This window comes from Tursiops truncatus, chromosome 11 (assembly GCF_011762595.2).
Source record: "Tursiops truncatus isolate mTurTru1 chromosome 11, mTurTru1.mat.Y, whole genome shotgun sequence".
Classification (NCBI taxonomy): domain Eukaryota; kingdom Metazoa; phylum Chordata; class Mammalia; order Artiodactyla; family Delphinidae; genus Tursiops; species Tursiops truncatus.
This window is the reverse complement of record NC_047044.1, coordinates 53,170,340-53,192,005: the sequence shown is the minus strand read 5'-3', so window position 1 is coordinate 53,192,005 and position 21,666 is coordinate 53,170,340. Positions and strand designations below refer to the sequence as shown.

Sequence of the window (21,666 nt, the reverse complement as noted above, 5' to 3'; positions counted from 1 at the left end):
ATATGTTAAAACAACTCAGTTTTAAAACTTCTTGGGAATTCCCTGGCAGTCCAGTGTTTAGGACTTTTGCGCTCTCACTGCTGAGGGACCAGGTTCCATCCCTGGTTGGGGAACTAAGATCCCACAAGCCACACAGCACAACCAAAAAAAAAAAAGACTTCTTGAATTCTGAAACTATGGTATGGTTTAAAATTTTTCATTTATTCAGATATATATTAAATGTTACAGCTTTATTATTTAATAATTGAGTTGTTTTTGGAATATTTGCTATATTACCAAGTGATAAGGGGGATTATAGAGTTTGACATTGTCAAGTGCTGTGACATCTATAATTATCATTAAATATTGTTTGTTTTTCCTTTAAGTTAGTAGAGCTGTTTGGGAAGAAATGGTGAATGCCTGCTGGTGTGGTCTGCTTGCTGCACTCTCACTCCTTCTTGATGCCAGGTATTAAGTCTTTGTAAGTTTTATATTGCATGTGGCAGTTATAAAGAAAACAACAAACCATTAAAATGGTTTCCTTAAATTTATCCTGAGAATTATTTCCTAATACTAGTTTTTATGTTCGTGGAATGTTATTATTTTTCTGCCATCCTCTTCCCCCATCCTATTGTCACATGTTATAATGGAAAATACAATCCTAAAATAATAGAATGCCTTTTTCTTTTCTTTTCTTTTTTTTTTAACATCTTTATTGGAGTATAATTGCTTTACAATGGTGTGTTAGTTTCTGCTGTATAACAAAGTGAATCAATATACATATATCCCCATATCTCCTCCCTCTTGCATCTCCCTTCCCCCCTCCCTATCCCACCCCTCTAGGTGGACTCAAAGCACCGAGTTGATCTCCCTGTGCTATGCTATGTGGCTGCTTCCCACTAGCTATCTATTTTACATTTCGTAGTATATATATGTCAGTGCCACTCTCTCACTTAGTCCCAGCTTACCCTTCCCCCTCCCCATGTCCTCAAGTCCATTCTCTACATCTGTGTCTTTATTCCTGCCCTGCCCCTAGGTTCATCAGAATCTTTTTTCTTTTTTTTTTAGATTCCATATATATGTGTTAGCATACGGTATTTGTTTTTCTCTTTTTGACTTACTTCACTCTGTATGACAGACTCTAGGTCCATCCACCTTGCTACAAATAACTCAATTTTGTTTCTTTTTATGGCTGAGTAATATTCCATTGTATATATATGCCACATCTTCTTTATCCACAGAATGCCTTTCTCATTTTAAGCTTTACTACTACTTTTACAATGATGATGATTATATTATTCAATTTTTTTATGTTTTTCTTTAGAATTATAGAATTTACTGATTTTAAAATGCTTGATATTTTTAAGTTATATCTTTGAGTTCTTGACCATTTTCTTCATTAATGAATATATGTGTCATAAATTGCTTTTAACCAGTTCAAATTTTCAGATGTTTATTAGTTAAAAGCTCTTCTTAAGTAGACTGATTTTGACAATGTTTTAAATAGATTTTCTTAAAACTTTACTGACTGCCTAATTCCACATCATGTTTGGCAGCATAATTTAAAAGAAATTAATCATACTAAATAAAATACTTTTTCTTTCAGCACAGATGAAGCTGCCACTGAGAATATTTTAAAAGCTGAACTGACTATGGCTGCTCTTTGTGGAAGACTGGGCCTTGTAACTTCAAGAGATGCCTTTATAACTGCAATATGCAAAGGTTCCCTGCCTCCCCATTATGCTCTTACTGTATTGAATACCACCACTGCAGCCACACTTTCCAACAAATGTAAGATTTCAGCTTCCTCTGAGTTCTCTTCATCTATCGGGGTGACATGGCATAGGGAAGAGATTATAGAAATTCTGAGTCCAAGCCTCTGCTTTTCCACTCACTGAGTCTCTGACCTCTATGGGAAGTTAATGTCCCTGAGCCTCAATTTCTTCCATCTTTTTAAAACAGTGGAGGTGGGAGTAGGGCAGAATAATACCAATTTTAAACAGTGATTGTGAGGATAAAAGAAGATAAATCTAGAAGTCCTTTGTAAACTCTAGCATACTGTTGAAATGGGAGTGGTTAGTTTGTTTTGTTTTTAATGGAACTAGTAGAACAGTAATGTTTGCCACCACTTAGATTAAGTTGACATTCAAAAAAATTTTTTTTCTTGTTGATTACTTTGTTACGTGTTACATGTCATATAAAAAAATTTCAGTGTGATGCTCAGTTTTCAAACTGAAAATGTGAGTATTGGTCTCTCTTCAACTTTAAGTAGAAAAGTTTACTGGGAATACATGTTTAAAATAGTAAGTGTCCTAAATTCTATTTTGCTTGTGAAGCAATCTACCAAAGTTTTATAATTTGTTAAAGTTATATATAAAATTACTTAATATTTGCCTAACTTGTCTTTGTTTTTTCACCTCCTTAGTTTTCAAAATGTTTGCATATAGATAATAGGTAACTAAATAAATGTCATAGTTGAACTTATTTTAATCAAATTAATGTTTTAAAATATAACATTACTTTGAGTACAACGTGAAAAGTATATTTTAATTATTTAGGTTTTCCTTTGTGTTCTAGCATATTCCATTCAGGGCCAAAGTGTTATGATGATCAGTCCATCAAGTGAATCTCACCAGCAAGTTGTGGCAGTGGGTCAACCGCTAGCAGTCCAGCCTCAAGGGACAGTAATGGTAAAGTACTTTTTCTTTTCTTGGTAACCAATTAATACTAATTAACTATCAAGGAAATCTTTCATACCTTTTTTAATGTTTCTCAAAATTCATCATTATACTTACTTTTATCTGAATGATACTTCTAGAAAAACTAGATAAATATGGAGTGACATTATTATAACCAACTATGATAACACAACTTTTAAGCAAATGAATTTGTTCTGTACAAAACCATCCAAGCCTATTTTCTTAATATTTTTGTTTTTTTAGTAAAAAAATTTGAATACGTTAATACTTCTTTATAAGCTTATAATTTTCAAGAATGCATAATAGTTCTTACAAATATATCCTTTTTTAATATAGCTAACTTCCAAAAATATCCAGTGTATGAGGACTTTACTTAACTTGGCACACTGCCATGGGGCTGTTCTTGGAACATCATGGCAACTTGTCTTGGCAACTCTACAGGTATGTTGTAGCCTCTGGGTCAGAGGCCAATGTTGTTTTTATATCTAAATGCTAACAGTTAAACTCACCAGTGCCTATCAGTCCTTTGGGCAGGCCTGAATAGACAGTAAGTATGAAAAAGGAGAAGTCAGAAAAAGAAAAAAGACATGGCTCCTATTGTACAAAGCAATGGGATGTTTCTTATAATGGCCTGTTCTACTGCCTATGCTTGGTGGAATAAGTTTTTTGTATGACTATCAATTACTAATTTATATTTAGTTATTAGATACCTACTACTGATTTTAGTTTTAGTTACTGGAATTTTTGTAGGTTTATAAATTTCTTTGTTTTGATTTTTTTTTTTTTTTTTTACAGCATCTAGTATGGATTCTGGGATTAAAGCCTAGTAGTGGTGGTGCCTTGAAACCTGGGAGAGCTGTAGAAGGACCCAGTACAGTAAGCTCTAGTCATTCTTACTCAATTAGTACTTTGCAAAATGTTTATATGTTACATTTAATTTTATTCTCCTCTTAGGTTCTAACAACAGCAGTGATGACAGATTTGCCAGTGATTTCCAACATACTTTCAAGATTGTTTGAAAGCTCACAGTAAGAGTCAGTTTTTTAATTGATACAAACATTATTGTTAGCTGTATATTTTAGATCAGAATGTCTTATTTCATCATTTTTTTTTTTTTAGGTATCTTGATGATGTATCATTGCATCATTTAATAAATGCACTTTGTTCCTTATCCCTAGAAGCAATGGATATGGCCTATGGAAATAATAAGGTGTGATATTCTACCTTTCTGTGTTAAATATGGTGTATTATTTTGTTTAATAAGGTGTATATTCATTATGATCTTAGCGTTTTACAAGTGGGACTAATACCTTGTAGGCTAGCCCTGTTCTGTTGGGTTTTTATATTTATGGTTGTTATTTGTTGAAGGGGGAGTGAAGAGGACATTTTTTGGCTTATGGTATGTGCCAGTATGTATTATGATTTTAAATTGTGTCCATTTCTCTCATGTACTGAATATTTTTTAAAATATTTCTATAAAGAATAATTCAACACCACATTTATAAATGTGTTCCACAAAATGTTACAATAATCCTCATGACTACAACTTATGATTGGGGCAGTACAAGTTTTAAATCAAGGAATATATGTCTCAATTTCTCTTGCCTTTGTTGGGCTGGAAAATAAGGTGTTAATCATTTCTTTCTGAAGGTAATGATTCTCCCTACCTTGAAAATTAAACTTTTGCTTTGTTTGTTGACTAAATGAATAGAACAGTACTTTTGAGAACATTTCTTTCTATACTCAAAATATCATTTTCTGTTAAACTTGGAAAAGCATGGGAATATTTGGGTTTATTTATACCTTAGAAATTATTTAAAATAAAATACTTTCTATATTTTAAAATGAATAAATATAGTACTTGGACCATTTACAAATAAATGAAGAAACCCAGAAAATAATTAGAAAAGCAGAGAATGCAGCTTATGGTTTATTTAATATCCAACTGTAGGATCCAAAATTATGTTGTCTGCCTAGTCCTTAATTATAATTCTGGGTACTGTGGCTTGTCATCTTGTCTCATGTAATTCATTTAAAGATTAGCCAATAAGATCTTATTGGGACAAAGTTTTGTATATTAAAGCACGTAGAGAATTACATAAACATGCAGGTATTTGAAAATATATATTATAGTTTACTCCAAATCAAGGCAAGGATAATATGAAACACAGTGAAGTAATCAAATTCTTGATACCTTCAATAATCCTACATCCTTAAGATTAATTCTTAACACAAAAGTATAATATTTTTAATAGAGTACCTTAATGAAATCTGAGCAAGTTTATATGGTAATGGCTTGAGAATTTATGTATTCACTCAACAAGTACAGTATGTTTACTATGTACATGACACTCTGCTAGAAAATATAAAGGAAATGTAAGATTTCTACTTTCAAAGAGCATGTAAACCACTTGGCCCATGGATAAGTGGCAGTTAAGGTGGTAAGAGAGTCTAAATAAATGGTATAGATATTAAGTGATATGAGACTTATTTTCTGAATCCTTATTGACTTGTTACATAAGATTTTTTAGTACATATTTTTACTAAAATGAATTAAAACTAATCAAGATAAATTAAATTTGTGATTGGAGCTGAATATTCAAGGAACAGTAGGAGATATATGTGTATGAAAGGGCAGGTTCATGGAAGTCAAAAGAGAAAAATGTTACATGAAGTCGGGATCAATGAGGATTGAGAAAAAAATAGATTTGAGTATTATTAGTTTATTGTTCACCTTGAGGAGTATAATTTCAATAGAGTTGTAGGAGTAGCTGTGATATTTCAGGGAGGCTTGGGGGGAACAGATGTTGAGAAAATGGATACACTGGAATAGAGATGACTTCCCTGAGAATGGGGTCACATCTCTCCATTTTAGGATTTAATTTTGTAAAGTAATGTAGTGAATAAGGAATGGAAATAAAAGTTTTTAGAAGTATTCAAGTATGAACTTTATAAAAATTATTTTTATGGAGGTGTAAAACAGTTTATTATTCAGTTGTGCTTTCTATAAAAATTTATAAATGTTCAGATGTTAAAATAAGTAGAAACGTTTGTATTTTTTTACTTTTTTTTAAAGTTTATCAATGTCAGCTGTTCTGAGTGAGTTATATAGCTTAGGAATTAAAATGTATATATCATTGTCCTTTAGGTGTGGCTTTAAAGTGACCAGTCATCTCATTTTTGGTTCTCACTTCAGGAATTTGTGCTAATGTGTTGAGGAGGTAGCTGATGGTAAAGCTTGCAAATTCTTTCTTAGAAGGGGGCAATATTGATGATATTTGTGCAGGCATATTACCAGACTCAGTATCACAACAACAAAAATAATTAAAGAGCTATTATTCTTTGTTTACTGTATGTCAGGTACTAACGTATTTTTATTTAATCACTTAAGACAACTCTGTCAGGTTCAGTAGTAATAACCCCTTTTTACAGATGAAATATAAAACTAGCTTAAATAACCTGCCTGGGGTCACCTATTTAGTAATTGGTAGAGCTTGGATTTGAACCCACATATGTCTCATTCCAGAGCTCCATTCTTTTTTTTTTTTTAATTTCTTTATTTTCTTTATTTAATTTTTGGCTGCATTGGGCCTTCGTTGCTGCACGCAGGCTTTTTCTCTAGTTTCAGAGAGTGGGGGCTACTCTTCATTGTGGTGAGCAGGCTTCTCACTGCGATGGCGTCTCTTGTTGCGTAGCACCAGCCCTAGGCGCGCAGGCTTCAGTAGTTGTTGAGCACGGGCTCAGTAGTTGTGGCTCGCAGGCTCAGTAGTTGTGGTGCACGGGCTTAGTTGCTCAGCGCCACGTGGGATCTTCCCGGACCAGGGCTCGAACCCGTGGCCCCTGCATTGGCAGGTGGATTCTCAACCACTGTGCCACCAGGGAAGCCCCAGAGCTCCATTCTTAACCACTTCACTTGTGGCTCAAAGTTTTGTGTGCATCAAAGTCAGGTATGGCATTTTTAAAAAATGCACAAGTCAGGGCCAGTTTCTAGGCTTCATGAATATAAGAATCTTTGGGTATGAGGTCTGGACATATACATTCTTTTAAATGCTACGTGATTCCTCTGTGTATCCTCATTAGAATAAGAAGAAGGAGGAAAAGGAGGAGGTAATACTAGGCAATTTATGAGGATTTATTATGTGCCAGGTACTTTCTAACATGAGGTCATTTCTGTATATTATCTCCATTTCATAGATTAAAAAAATTTAGTAGCCTTAAAAAAGCATGAAATTTTGCCATTTGCAACAATATGGATGGACCTGGAAGGTATAATGCTTAGTGAAATATATCAGACAGAGAAAGACAAATACTGTATGTTATCACTTATATGTGGAATCAAAAAAACCCACAAAACAAGACAACCCCCCCAAAAAAACTACTGAATATAATTAAAAAAAAAAAAAAGCAAACTAGTAGTTACCAGTGAGGAGAGGAAAGGAGGAAGGGGCAAATAGGGTAAGGGAATTAAGAGGTACAAACTGTTATGTATAAAATAAATAAGCAACAAGGTTATATTGTATGGCACAGGGAATATAGCCAATATTTTGTAGTAACTATAATGGAATATAATCTATAAAAATTTTGAATCACTGTGTTGTATACCTGAAACTAATATCATAAATCAGTTATACCTCAATAAAAAGAATTACTCAAGGTTACATAGCTATTAAGTGGTAGTACTGACATGTTAAAAGTTCATAGACATCAGTCTTAACTACTGTATCATATTGTCTCTAGAATGGTGAATTTTTCTACCACAAACATTTTTAGGGTACCTACAGCATTAGCACACGCAGGAATGGTCAACCTGACTATATTTATCTTAGACCCCAGGGTACTTGGTTCAATGGCTTTTACTAGGAAAGAAAGATAATATCACACATTTCCATAATAGATTTTTATCAGCCCTGTAAAAATGTTGAGTATAGAATAATTATGTAATCTTTTTCCTTAAAAATTGTAAAACTATTATCCTCTTAATTTGCTTTTAAAATTTCAGTTGCCTTTTGTTTTTTCTAATGCATTGTCTCCTTTTGAAGTACCACAGCCACTCATCAAAAAATTCTCATGGTTTTAGCTTAGTTTTCATTTAAGTATATTTTACTACCTCTATTAATATTGGGTTAGAGATAGTTGCCCTTTGATCTTTTTACTGAAACTGTTCTTATAACACATGGACCAGGTACTCTAATTTAGCCACTTATGAGATACACTGACTCCCTTTCTGTTGTTGAAATGCCAGCGACTGAGGAACGGGGTTTGTCTTCTGTCTCTGCAACTTTTCTGTTAGTGTCTAAACTGACAACGCTTATCTCTGCCTCTTCTTGACGCCACGCTTCTTTCCCCTGATCTCTGTTGCCTCCTTTCTGCTTTTTGGTTTTTTTTTTCATATTTCCTGATATTAACACATAAACCCTGAGCATTTGAAGACTTCACTAATAAGAATATATATCAGTCAGCTTAGCCTGCCATAACAAAATACTGTAGACTGGATAACTTAAACTATAAAAATTAATTTTCTCATAGTTCTGGAAGCTGGAAGTCCAAAATCAGGTTGCCAGCATGATCCGTTCTGGTGTGGACGCTCTTCCTGGATTGAAAGATGGCTGCCTTCTCACTGTGTCCTCACATGGCAGTGAGATAGGGAAAGGGAGAGGGAAAAGGGGGAAGAAAAGGGAAAAGAAGTGTGCCTGAGCTCACAAGCTCTATGGTGTTTCTTCTTATAAGGACATTAATCTTATCGTGTTGGGGCCCCACCCTTACGATCTCATTTAACCTGAATTACCTCTATATAGACCCTATCTCCATATACCATCAGACTGGGGGTTAGAGTTACAGCATATGAAGTTTGGGGGGTGGGGGTCACAATTCAGTCCATAGGCAAATTCTTTCCTTCTGGTCAGAAGACTAGCCATTCTGTGTGTCTGGTATAATTTTTGAATTTTCACTCTTTCCCCACTAAAGCATTCTCTTCTCAATCAAATTTTCCAATTAGGAGCTATTCTAGATACTTGAGGGTGGGCAGAAAGGCTTGTCTTATGATAACTGAGGTTTTGTTCTGTTTACTGCTAATTAATCATATATTAATTATAGTCATGCTCTTCACAGTATCCTCAGTTTTATTTACAAGTGAAATATTCAAATTCTCCTTATAATATAAAAATGTATTATGTTTTCTCTCTAGGAACCATCTCTTTTTGCTGTTGCCAAATTGTTAGAAACTGGTCTAGTTAACATGCACCGAATAGAAATTCTATGGAGACCTCTAACTGGCCATCTACTTGAGGTAACCTCTTTTTCTTAATTATTATATTTACTTTTTGTTTAGGATAAAGACATACACAGTGAATTAATAATTGTGGATAACCATAAGAAAAATCAGCATTAACATTTTTTTCCTTGTACTTCTGTCTGTATATTTTATCAGGAACTAAAGTTCTATAGTAATTGTTTTGGTGAAGGAATAGGTTGACTTTTTTGACTGAAAATGGGTGATATATCAATGAAATCTCTGAAGTCTCCTTCAGCTGATAGCTTGGGAGCCCTTTCTTTTATTATGTAATCTTTTGATCCCCTCACCTTCAGCTAGTTCTGAAACTTCAAGGCAGTTAGCACTGAGACTTCATACTAAACACTGCTCCTTTACAGCCTTTCCTGTGATTATGAGGTAGCTCTTCTACAAAGAGAAAAAACCTATTTGGTATCACTAATTATAAATAGTGCCAGGGAATTTTATTTGGATTTCTCTTCTCCTGTATTCAGACTGGGGTGAATCTGAAGAATTAGCTGCTTCTTAACAGCTGCTTCTATGGAATACATGTTTATGTGCAGTTTAGGTTTAGGTTGCTGTGATTGTTTCACATTATTTTAGTAATCTGAGAAAGGTATTATTCTTAATAGGAAAAAAATGTGCTTGTCTTTTCTTTCTTTTTTTCCCTCCATTTTATTGGGATTACTTTTATGAGCTATTAAAGATTATATGCAGATTTCTTCATTATGTAATTGTCATCAAATGGCAAAAAATAAGTTTTTTCAAATTTTAGCTCAGTGTTTGATTATGAAGATAGACCTGATTAGGAACCTGAGTATCTGCTGCTTTTGTTTATTCTGATGACATCATTTACCTTTATGAAATCCTTTCTTTCTGTGACTTGTTTAGTTTCATTTTTTATCTTCTGTCTCTCTATTGCTTCCTCTTGCCTCTTATTCAGAAGGTAAGCTTTTGGATATTTTCATATATTCTTCAACCTTTATTGATGCACATTTGATATAACTTTTTACATATGAAAGAATAGAAAATGTGATGTTTTAATTTTTCTTTTCCCAAACTGATGTGTGATGCATAGCTGAAGTATACAAATTAGATATTAATTTTTTTCCACATGTGTACCCTTAGGTGTGCCAGCATCCAAACTCTCGAATGAGAGAATGGGGAGCAGAAGCTTTAACTTCACTTATTAAAGCAGGATTAACATTTAACCATGATCCTCCACTTTCACAAAACCAGGTAAAAAAAAAAAACCTCTTTTTTAAAAGTACTTAATGTAAGATCATCCTCTCCTATGTGTAACTTTTCTTAATTTATCAAATAGATGATAGTCTAAAAGTGGGTCTTGTTGCTTAATATTCTATTTTATTTGTAGGCCATGGATCTCTTACAGAAGGTTGATATGTCTAGATTTTTAGAATTATCTGTATTAAAATTTTTTCTTGTTAATAACACTGAACTAAGTTAATAAATTACCTGGAATTGGTCTCCCGATCTAGAAGTTTTCCTCTTCATGCAGTGCCAAGGCTTCATTTGGGGGCCATACTTTATTAGCCTCTTTTCCTTTGGTCCTTACCTGTCTCTATTTTTATTTTTCCCACTCATTACCCTTACATTGGGAGAAACAAGTGGCAGAAGAGGAAAGCACAATAAAATAGATTTTTATTTTTAAATACTTTTAAAGGTTATTGTATACTTTCAGAGTTTACTTTTGTCATGAATCCTTTGTCCTGACTCCCATAATCATTCACATATATCTTATACAGTTTCTAAAAAGTACACCAAAGTTTTATTATTTGAAGATGGAGTAGGAATGAGGCATTTAATAGCCATTCCCATTGCCCTATTATCTCACTGTATTGTATGTAGTTATAGTCTACAAATTTCCTCAACAAATAATATTGAGTGCATGCTATGCCAGGCAGTATTTTAGCTGCCTGGGAATAGAATGATGAACAGGACAGAGAAGATCATTTCTATAGAGCTTTCATTTTAGTGATTTCATATTTTTTTCCTACTACAATTTAAGTTTTTTATAACGAAAGCCCTGTTTGTGTATATATCCTCAGCATCCAGCTTAACACCTGGCACATGGTGAGAGCTTAATAAATGTTTGTTCAGTCAGTGAACCAAATAAATGAATCCTTGGAGAGAAAAAAATTAAAAATGAAGCAAGTGCTTTCAAATGCTGAAAAGAATAGAACAAAGTGCTTTTTTCACTCTGCAACAGTAAAAAAATTTTGTGGTTTTATGTCATCTTTGTCTACTGTACTTGTTCATTTTTAGGAGTACTGAGACTTTTAAATTTCAGTACATGGGGTATGCATTACTAGAGTAAATGAAAGGTAATTTTAGAAATTGGGAATTGTTTTCTTCTCTCCAAATAGAGCTAGGTGTATATATAGATATATTTCCTTTAGTGAGATTCATTTATATATGTGTCTATAATTAATACCTTTTAACATAAGATCACTCCCTGTTTATCCTGAAATGTAGCATCTTGAAGATTGATTTTTATTTTCTCTTATTAAAAAAAAAGACATAGATGACAAAATAATCCTAATGATTACTGTTAGAGAAATCTTTTTCAATGTTTATTTTACTGAAAGAATTCTCTTTACCATTGCAGTCTGAGTGGAGGTGAATTTAAACTTGAAAGGCAATAGCAGAGCCTTTCCGTGTTCTGGGACTTCTCTTTCTAATTAGCCTCTTGCGTCCTTTTCAGAGGCTGCAGTTGCTTTTACTGAACCCATTAAAGGAGATGTCCAGTGTTAACCATCCAGATATCCGACTCAAGCAATTAGAATGTGTGTTGCAGATTCTGCAGAGTCAGGGAGACAGTCTTGGGCCTGGATGGCCGTTAGTGCTTGGAGTTATGGGAGCAATCAGAAATGATCAAGGGTAAGTGTTTAAAATTAACATCCAAAAAGTGATAGGGAAAGGGAATCCCTCCTAAAATCTTGGGATGATGGTTAATTTTTTATGTATGCCCTTCCTGCTTAAGTTTAAGATCTAGAATAGTTTTTCTTACCCTACCTTCAAGTGGCTATAGGGAATTCTTAGGGCTCACGTTTGTTTTGGAAGGATGGAAAAATTGCTGTTTCTTTGCCATTTATACATGAATACAAGGTTCTTACTTAACAATAAGAAAAATGCATCAATCTAACAAACTTTGAAACACATCCAAAGGCTGAGTTTCCTTTTGGTAAACAATTTGGTAAGATGTAAATGAGCATTTAGTGTTTGACCTCTCTATATATGCTATACTTGCTAGTTAGCCTGATTACATGGATAAGTAGTTCCTGCTCTGAAAGTAGAAACCTGTGGAAAAGGAACAAGGCCTAGAGCCCTAGTAACAGAGTAGTTTGTTATGCTACAAAAGAATAGGACTCCAGTGGGAGGGGTATATGCCTGTGGAGTGGGGCAGAGCCAAAACTATAAAGGACCTTATATGCCTTTATAAATTATTTGGACTTATCCTCAGTACATTTGGGAGGAATTTTAGGATTCTAAGCAGAGGAATGATGTGATTTGTTATGTGTTTGAGATACCTCATTATGTCAGTAGCATGGAGGGGTAAATGGGAAATCCTGCAGCGCTCTCTAGAAATAGGAGACGGATTTGAGCTACTTAATAGATTGACTGTTGGGGTGAAGGCAGAAATAGCAGACAGAGTCAGGGATGACTCCAAGATTTGTGACTTAGGCAGCTTAGTGGATGGTGGTATTATTAACTAAATAGGGAATACAGAAGGAAGAGCACAGTTGGAGGAAATGTATGGACTTGTTTAATTTAAGGTAGTACATTGCAGTGGCGAGATTTAGCAAACATTTGGATATATTTGTCTGTAATTCTGTGGCAGGACTTAACCTTGTTTTGATGACTAGTTTAGGAGTTTTACATGATTGAAATGCTTGAGACTCCTGTGGAAAATTAATTTTTCTTATTTATCTGTAATAACAAATTTCCTTATATACTATAAAATACAAGATGATTAAAGTGGAAAGATGTCAGCCAAAGCCTAGATCATCCGAACAGTTATAAAATAGAGTGTGTTGTAAGGATGAAATTAATTAATACTTGTAAAATACTTAGAAAGTATATGATATAGTAAATGCTCAAAGTGTTAGCTGTTTTAATGTTTTTATTATTTTTTTCACCACCAGAATTTTTCTCCAAAACCATATACTTCTTATTGTCTTCATTTGAAATACAAAATTACTCTTTACTTTTACAGACTAGATGTAGAATTTTAAATAAAATATAGTATAGCTATAAAAGAATAAGGAACTCATTTTCATTCAGTGAGTGAATTGTGTGTATTCTCCTGTGCTAGGCACCATGCTAGTTACTGAGGGTACAGTGGTGAGAAAGTAGCTGTATCCAATTTCCCTTTTTCATTCAATGTCTATGTTTTGTTTGACTAATTGATGCAATAGAAATAATATGGCATTAGTACATAGTTTCTTTTTTTTTTTAGTTTACTTATTTCTTATTCCTGTGAGTACTTTATTTTTATTTGTTAATTATTTTTAAGTAAGCATATCTTTTTTTACATTTATGTAAATGATGAAGTACTCTATGATCTATGTTAGGGAAAATTTTCTTGTTCGAATTTTAAAATAAAATTTTACTTCAAATTATTGTAAGGTATATATTTTTCCTTGCATTTCTGTTAAATACATGAGTATAAATTTCTTTTCTTTTGTATTTTCAGAGAATCCTTGATACGAACTGCATTCCAGTGTCTTCAGTTGGTTGTGACAGATTTTCTACCAACAATGCCTTGCACTTGCCTGCAGATAGTTGTAGATGTTGCAGGTAGCTTTGGACTTCATAACCAAGAACTTAATATTAGTTTAACTTCAATAGGTTTATTGGTAAGTATCATTGCCTTCCTTATATAATCTAGAAATCACTGTTTGCAACTGAGAGTGAATGCCAAGCTAATGCTATGCTTTTGACTCTATAGGAGTCATTTAAATGACTTTTCAGTACCAAACTTATACCTTGTATGAAGGGTTAAAAAATATCATTTAAGAAATAATTATTTAAAAGCAGAGTATTTGGAATAATTTTGATATATTGAGCTGAAATTTGGCTTTTGTAAGGTTTGTTATGGGAGAATTTAGTAAACAAATAATAGTACATACAAGAGAAATGTTCAGTTGACTCTGCTGTGAAGGGTAATTGATTTCTTTTTAAATTTAATTTTATTTATTTTTTTATACAGCAGGTTCTTATTATCTGTTTTATACATATTAGTGTATATATGTCAATCCCAATCTCCCAGTTCATCCTACCACCACCACTACCCCCTTTCCCCCTCTTGGTGTCCATACATTTGTTCTCTACATCTGTGTCTCTATTTCTGCCTTGCAAACTGGTTCATCTGTACCCTTTTTCTAGATTCCACATATATGCATTAATATACGATATTTGTTTTTCTCTTTCTGACTTACTTCACTCTGTATCACAGTCTCTAGGTCCATCCACATCTGAACAAATGACCCAATTTCGTTCCTTTTTATGGCTGAGTAATATTCCATTGTGTACATGTACCACATCTTCTTTATCCATTCATCTGTCAATGGGCATTTAGGTTGCTTGCATGACCTGGCTATTGTAAGTAGTGCTGCACTGAACATTGATGTGCATGTGTCTTTTTGAATTATGGTTTTCTCAGGGTATATGCCCAGTGGTGGGATTGCTGGGTCATATGATAATTCTATTTTTAGTTTTTTAAGGAACCTCCATACTGTTCTCCATAGTGGCTGTATCAATTTACATTCCCACCAACAGTGCAAGAGGGTTCCCTTTTCTCCACACCCTCCCCAGCATATGTTGTTTGTAGGTTTTCTGATGATGCCCATTCCAACCGGTGTGAGGTGATACCTCATTGTAGTTTTGATTTGTATTTCTCTAATAATTAGTGATGTTGAGCAGCTTTTGTTTTTTGTTTTTAAGCCTTCATGCTTCTTATTTTTTTTTATTTCTAAATTTGTTTATTTATTCATTTATGGCTGCGTTGGGTCTTCGTTGCGCGCGGGCTTTCTCTAGTTGCGGAGAGCAGGGGCTACTTTTCGTTGCGGTGTGTGGGCTTCTCATTGTGGTGGCTTCTCTTGTTACGGAGCGTGGGCTCTAGGCACGTGAGCTTCAGTAGTTGTGGCATGCAGGCTCAGTAGTTGTGGCTCACGGGCTCTAGAGTACAGGCTCAGTAGTTGTGGTGCACGGGCTTAGTTGCTTTGCGGCATGTGAGATCTTCCCGGACCAGGGCTCGAACCCTTGTCCCCTGCTTGGCAGACGGATTCTCAACCACTGCACCACCAGGGAAGTCCGAGCAGCTTTTTCTGTGCCTTTTGGCCATCGGTATGTCTTCTTTGGTGAAATGTCTATTTAGGTCTTCTGCCCATTTTTGGATTGGGTTGTTTGTTTTTTAAATGTTGAACCGCATGAGCTGTTTATATATTTTGGAGATTAATTCTTTGTCCGTTGATTCGTTTGCAAATATTTTCTTCCATTCTGAGGGTTGTCTTTTCGTCTTGTTTAAAGTTTCCTTTGGGGCTTCCCTGGTGGCGCAGTGGTTGAGAGTCCGCCTGCTGATGCAGGGGACACGGGTTCGTGCCCTGGTCCTGGAAGATCCCACATGCCACGGAGCGGCTGGGCCCGTGAGCCATGGCCGCTGAGCCTGTACATCCGGAGCCTGTGTTCCGCAACAGGAGAGGCCACAACAGTGAGAGGCCCACGTACCGCAAAAAAAAAAAAAAGTTTCCTTTGCTGTGCAAAAGCTTTTAAGTTTCATGAGGTCCCATTTGTTTATTTTTATTTCCAGTGCTCTAGGAGGTGGGTCAGAAAAGATCTTGCTGTGATTTATGTCAAAGAGTGTTCTTCCTATGTTTTCTTCTCAGAGTTTTATAGTGTCCGGTCTTACATTTAGGTTTCTAATCCATTTTGAGTTTATTGTTGTGTATGGTGTAAGGGAGGGTTCTAACTTCATTCTTTTACATGTAGCTGTCCAGTTTTCCTAGCACCCTCTTTTTTTGTGTGTGTGTGTGTATGAAATTACAAAATATTATTAAATGATAGTAAGGGATTGTTTAATAATTTTGTTAGGTTAATAATGGTATCATGGTTATGTTTTTAAAAGCCTTTTCTAGTAGAGATTATAAAATATAGGCATGAAGAAAATATGACAAAATGTTAACAATTGTTATATCTAGATGTGGTGGTTATATCAGTATATTGATATATTCTCCCTGTTTTTCTGTATGTTCTTGAAATTTTTCATATTAAACATTTTGTTTCTTTTTCATTGTCCTTCATTTCTTTTAATTTTTACTGTGAAGTAAAGATACACCCAGACACCTCAGTACCCATCACCCAAGCCAGGAAATGGCACATCACCCTACTTAAGACCCTTCATATGCCCCTCTCAGATTGCACTGGTCTCCTCTGTCAAAGTCATTTGTATCCTGAAATTTCTGTTACTTGCTTCCCTGTTTTTCTGTATAGTTTTTATCACTTTATGCTTTTACACTTAAATAATATATTGTTTGCAGTTGCCTGTTTATGAAACAGAATAAGTAGAATCATACTTTAATCTTCTGTTGTTTCTTTGCTCAACATTTATTTTTGAGATTCACTCCTGGTGATTTAATCATGCAGTATTTCATTTTATGATTATACCACAATTTAATGATCCAGTCTACCTTTGGTGAACATTTGGATTATTTCTTGGTCTTTGCAGTTATGAACAATGCTGTCATAAAGATTCTTGCACTAGTGCAAGGAATTTTTTGAGGGCACATAGCCTACATTGGAATTGCTGGGTCTTTATGTATGTGCATGTTCAACTTTCTAGGTAGAACCAACTTGTTTTCTTTTTTCTTTTGTTTATTGAGGTATAGTTGATTTATAATATTATATTAGTTTCAGGTATACAACATAGTGATTAAAAATTTTTATGATTATACTCCATTTAAAGTTATTATAGAATATTGGCTCTACTCCCTGTGCTTTACAATATTTCCTTGTAGCTTGTTTATTTTATACATAGTAGTTTATACCTCTTAATCTCCTATTCCTATGTTGTCCTGTCCCACTTCCGTCTCCCCTCTAGTTTGTTCTGTATGAGTCTCTTTCTCTGTTGTTGTATTCATTTGTTTGACTCATCTTAGATTCTGCATATAAATGATAACATACAGTATTTGTCTTTCTTTGTCTGACTTATTTCACTAACCATAATACCTTCCAGGTTCATCCATGTTGTTGAAAAAGGCAAATTTTCATTCTTCTTTATGGCTGAGTAGTATTCCATCGTGTGTGTGTGTGTGTGTGTGTGTGTGTGTGTGCGTGTGTGTGTACGTGTATATATATAGAGAGAGATATAGACAGATATATATATAATACATACAATCTATTTATTTACCTATCTAGCTACCACATCTTCTTTATCCATTCATCTGTTGATGGGCACTTAGGTAACTCTATATCCTGGCTATTGTAAATAGTGCTGCTATGAACATTGGGGTGCATGTGTCTTTTCAAATTAGTGTTTTCATTTTTTCCAAATATATATCTAGGAGTGGAATTTCTGGATCATATGGTAGTTCTATTTTTAGTTTTTTGAGGAACCTCCATACTGTTTTCCACATTGACTGCACCAATTTTTTCAAATTATTAATGTTAGCATAAGATTGCTCCCTCAAATTCTGAAATCAGTCAGAGACACTTGACAGAAGAGGAGATATTTTCATTAAATCCATTCTACTAGAAAAGGAGTTTCTGAAATAATTGTTTTTTTAATTCTGAAAAAGTATGTGTTGCATATCTATGTGTTTAAAATAAAATCTATGAATAAATTGATATTTTCTCCTTTGCTTTTTAGTGGAATATTTCAGATTATTTTTTCCAAAGAGGAGAAACTATTGAAAAAGAATTAAATAACGAAGAAGCAGCACAGCAAAAGCAGGCAGAAGAAAAAGGAGTGGTTTTAAATCGGCCGTTCCACCCTGCACCACCGTTTGATTGTTTGTGGTTGTGTCTTTATGCAAAATTGGGTGAACTATGTGTGGACCCCCGTCCTGCTGTCAGGAAGAGTGCAGGGCAAACTCTATTTTCGACAATTGGTGCACATGGAACTTTATTACAGCCCTCAACGTGGCACACTGTTATTTGGAAGGTACTGTAAAATAGCTTCAGTTATCAGTTCTTAATTGAGACATGCTTATATACTTTTTCAATTAAACTTGTTCCTATTAATTTAAAAAAAATTTTTTTAATTTTTAGTTTTTTTATTGAACTCTAGTTGATTTAAAATGTGTTAGTTTCACTTTCACTGAATGTGATTCAGTTATACATTTATATTATCTTTCTTCCTATTAATTTTTAAAGAAGAGTTTCCGTCTGTGCATTTGGCAAAACAGAAAATGTTAGCTTTGTCGTATTTTTAATTGCACCTGACATAGATCAGATTAAATACTAAAAGCCTCATCGTTTTATCTCTTTATCTCCTTTGCACTTCCCTTTCTCCTCGTTTTCCCCTGTGGTAATAGAACTAGTAGTTGCTAAACCACTACCTATAATTCAAATATAATATAGTCAAATGAAAATTTTCACCAGTAGTGAAATTTACTTGCAGGCTCACCAAACAAAAACCACCTCCAATTTGTAAATTCCATGTTCGTTCATTAAATATGCAGTTTCATTTTTTTAATTTTTCAATTTTATCTTCTTTTTAAAATGTTCTTACAGGGTCAACAGCTTGTTAGTGAGCATCCCCTCTTTGCTAAAAGCTCTCTGTTTTTTGTTTAATCTGTTCCATTTTAATAAAATTCTATTTATAATCCTTCCATTGCTTTTGTGAATTTTTGAAATCAGCAAGTTTGATGGTAGGCAAAATGGTAAACCTTCATTGTATGTAACAGTGTTTTCAGTTTAATAAAAAGACCCCAGAATGTCTTCTTAAAAAATTAATATGTTCCCTAATAAAAATAATTAAAAGCCCTGCTCCCCACTCCTATGTCTTCTGTTTTTTTTTCGTTGTTTTTTTTTTTTTTAACTAGCTGCACCACGCGGCATGAGGGATGTCAGGGATCTTACCCGGGCCCCCTGCATTGGAAGAGTAGTCTTAACCACTGGACCACCAGGGAAGTCCTCTCTTGTGTCTTCTGTTTCAACTCTATCCCCTGGCTTCTCAGTTCACAAACATGCTGCAGAGTCCTTTACTGTTTTAAAAAACAAACTGATATTTTCTCTGATTTCTGTTTTCTTTTCAGACAGCTTCATTGTTAATCTTGCTGCCTAAATCTCAATAACTTTTTTTCTTTCTCAATTCCCCTGCATTCCCTTACCCCCTTGTAATTTGATATCCAGATTATTCTACTTCAGAGTATCTTAAACCTTAGCATGTAACAGAATCTCCTAGAGGACTTAATAAAGAACAAATTGCTTGAGCCACTGTCCCCAACCCCCTAGAGTTTCTGATTTCTTTCAAACCCTGGCGCAAGGACTGAGAATTTGCATGTCTGTGAAGCTCCTGGGTGATGCTGATGGTTCTGAGACCATATTTTTAGAACCACACAAATTGTTCATAGGCTCTACAGGTAGTCTTCTAATTGCCAAGTCTCTTGCCCCATGCTCAATCCTTATCCTGCTCATTTTTTGTAGCATTTAATACTGCTGATTATTTTTTCCTTGAAATTTCTCTTCCTTTGGCTTGTGTTCCACAGCATGCGTGTGCTTCTCTACTCAATTTTTATTTTATTTTTTGGGCTCCTATTACTTCCTCTGATTCTACATTTTAAATGTAAACATTCCCCAAATCCCAACCGCTTCCTGCTTGATTTTTTTCAAGCACCTTCATCCAGTCCTGAAGTTTCAGCAGTAACCTCTGTCCAGATGTCACTCATAGTTATATATTTGCCTGGATCCCTCTCCTTAGCTTCATTCCCTTCTTGTACGTTACCCCCTAGATGCTCCATTGGCACCTCAGCTCAGTAAGTCTTAGACAATAGTCTATCCAATTTATTTTAATTTTTCATATTCCATGACCTTAAGGATAAACTTAATATAAGGATACCTCAGTTGGTCAGTTTCGTCTAATATATGGGGATTGATCAGAATGTCAGGTGTAATTCTTTGTAACAATGCCTAATTTTCTATGCTGTTACTTAAGCTGTGTTATCAATACTTTTTATATGCATTGTTATAAATATTTAGGTTCTCTTTCATCTATTGGACCGAGTTCGAGAGTCTTCTACCACAGCAGACAAAGAAAAGATTGAGTCCGGAGGTGGCAATATTCTCATTCATCATTCAAGGGACACAGCAGAGAAGCAATGGGCTGAGACATGGGTTTTAACATTGGCCGGAGTAGCAAGAATCTTCAACACTAGAAGATATTTACTGCAACCTTTAGGTAGATACACTTATTTTTTTCCTGAGGATACAAGTAATTAATGTTAAAGGAAATTTGGAAAATACAGGAGATTCTTTAAAGTTCATATACAATGCTACTTTCCAAGAAGAATCCATCTTAACTGCCAGTCTTTGTGTTACGTGTGGTGTGTGCACGAGCATGCACGTTTTCATTCATTTCACTGAAAAAGTATGTAATGTGCACCTACTGTGGGTGAGTCTCTAGGGATACAATGTCCTTGCTATATCATGGGTATGAGGGAAGAGCTATAATTACATAAATAAATACAAAATTGCTACAATGATCAGTGCTAAAAGGAGCTTATAATAGATTGTGTGCTTATAATAGATATTTGACCAGGCCAGTGAGGTATGTATAGGCTTCCCTGAGAAACCAGTATTTTATCTGAGTAGTAGTTCATCAGGCAAGGGCAGGAGGAACTGGGAAGAGCCTTACAGGCAGAGAGAATGTGTAAAAGAGATGGGAGAAGATTGAGGAGATGGGGATGGTGGGGACCCCGGCATGTTTGAAGGTCTGGAATGAAGAGAACACAGAAAAGTGTAATTCCACATGAGGTTGTAGAGGTAGAGAGAGGCCAGAGCATGGAACACTTTGTAGGTTATGTTCAAAAGTTAAGACTTTATTCTAAGAGCACTGGCAGGTTTTAATCCATGATGTGATGTGATCAGATATGCAGTCCAGAAATATCACTTCAGATGGTATGTGTGGAATGGAATGGCCACAAAGAAGAATGGTAGGATACTGTTAGACTGGTGAGGAAACTTGGTTGTGTAGATCAATGCCTCTCAACCAGGGCCAATTTTGCCCAACCTACTCCCTCCCCCCGCAGGATATTTGACAATGTCTGGAGACAGTTTTGGTTGTCACAACTGGGGAAGAACATGCACTACTGGCTTCTGGGGGGAGTAGCAGCCAGGGATGCTGCTACACATCTTACAATGCACAGGATAGCCCCTACAACAAAGAGTTATCCAACCCAAAATGTCAGTAGTATTGAGATTGAGAAACTCTGGTGTAGATTATAATAACTTCCTTCAATTCTGGTGGTAGGGCTGGGAGTGGTTGAGAAAAGTGAACAGAAGTACTTTTGTACATAATTGTGAACAAGTACATATTATTTTTTTAATTTATTATTTTATGGTTGGCTTCCCCCCCATTACGTTAAAGCATAAGCATATTTACTCTTTTCGTGGGCATTTTTGTGTGGTGTTCATCATGTACACTTTAGGGCTCTCTCTATTTTATATATACATATACATATATATATATAATGTACATAC

General features: G+C 34.7%; 1 protein-coding gene across 6 annotated transcripts in view; it reads left to right on the top strand.

Moving 5' to 3' along the window:
- Positions 1-21,666, top strand: part of MON2 (MON2 homolog, regulator of endosome-to-Golgi trafficking) — a 119,946-nt gene that overhangs the window by 58,707 nt on the left and 39,573 nt on the right. For all 6 annotated transcript variants that reach the window (XM_073788423.1, XM_019918267.3, XM_019918266.3 and 3 more), the window contains 13 exons: positions 366-447; positions 1,586-1,770; positions 2,557-2,669; positions 3,015-3,119; positions 3,474-3,554; positions 3,633-3,706; positions 3,798-3,888; positions 8,863-8,964; positions 10,075-10,185; positions 11,672-11,847; positions 13,664-13,826; positions 17,834-18,127; positions 20,167-20,365. In XM_073788423.1, the coding sequence (XP_073644524.1) occupies positions 366-447; positions 1,586-1,770; positions 2,557-2,669; positions 3,015-3,119; positions 3,474-3,554; positions 3,633-3,706; positions 3,798-3,888; positions 8,863-8,964; positions 10,075-10,185; positions 11,672-11,847; positions 13,664-13,826; positions 17,834-18,127; positions 20,167-20,365 (1,776 nt within the window). The remainder of the gene's footprint in view (positions 1-365; positions 448-1,585; positions 1,771-2,556; positions 2,670-3,014; positions 3,120-3,473; positions 3,555-3,632; positions 3,707-3,797; positions 3,889-8,862; positions 8,965-10,074; positions 10,186-11,671; positions 11,848-13,663; positions 13,827-17,833; positions 18,128-20,166; positions 20,366-21,666) is intronic.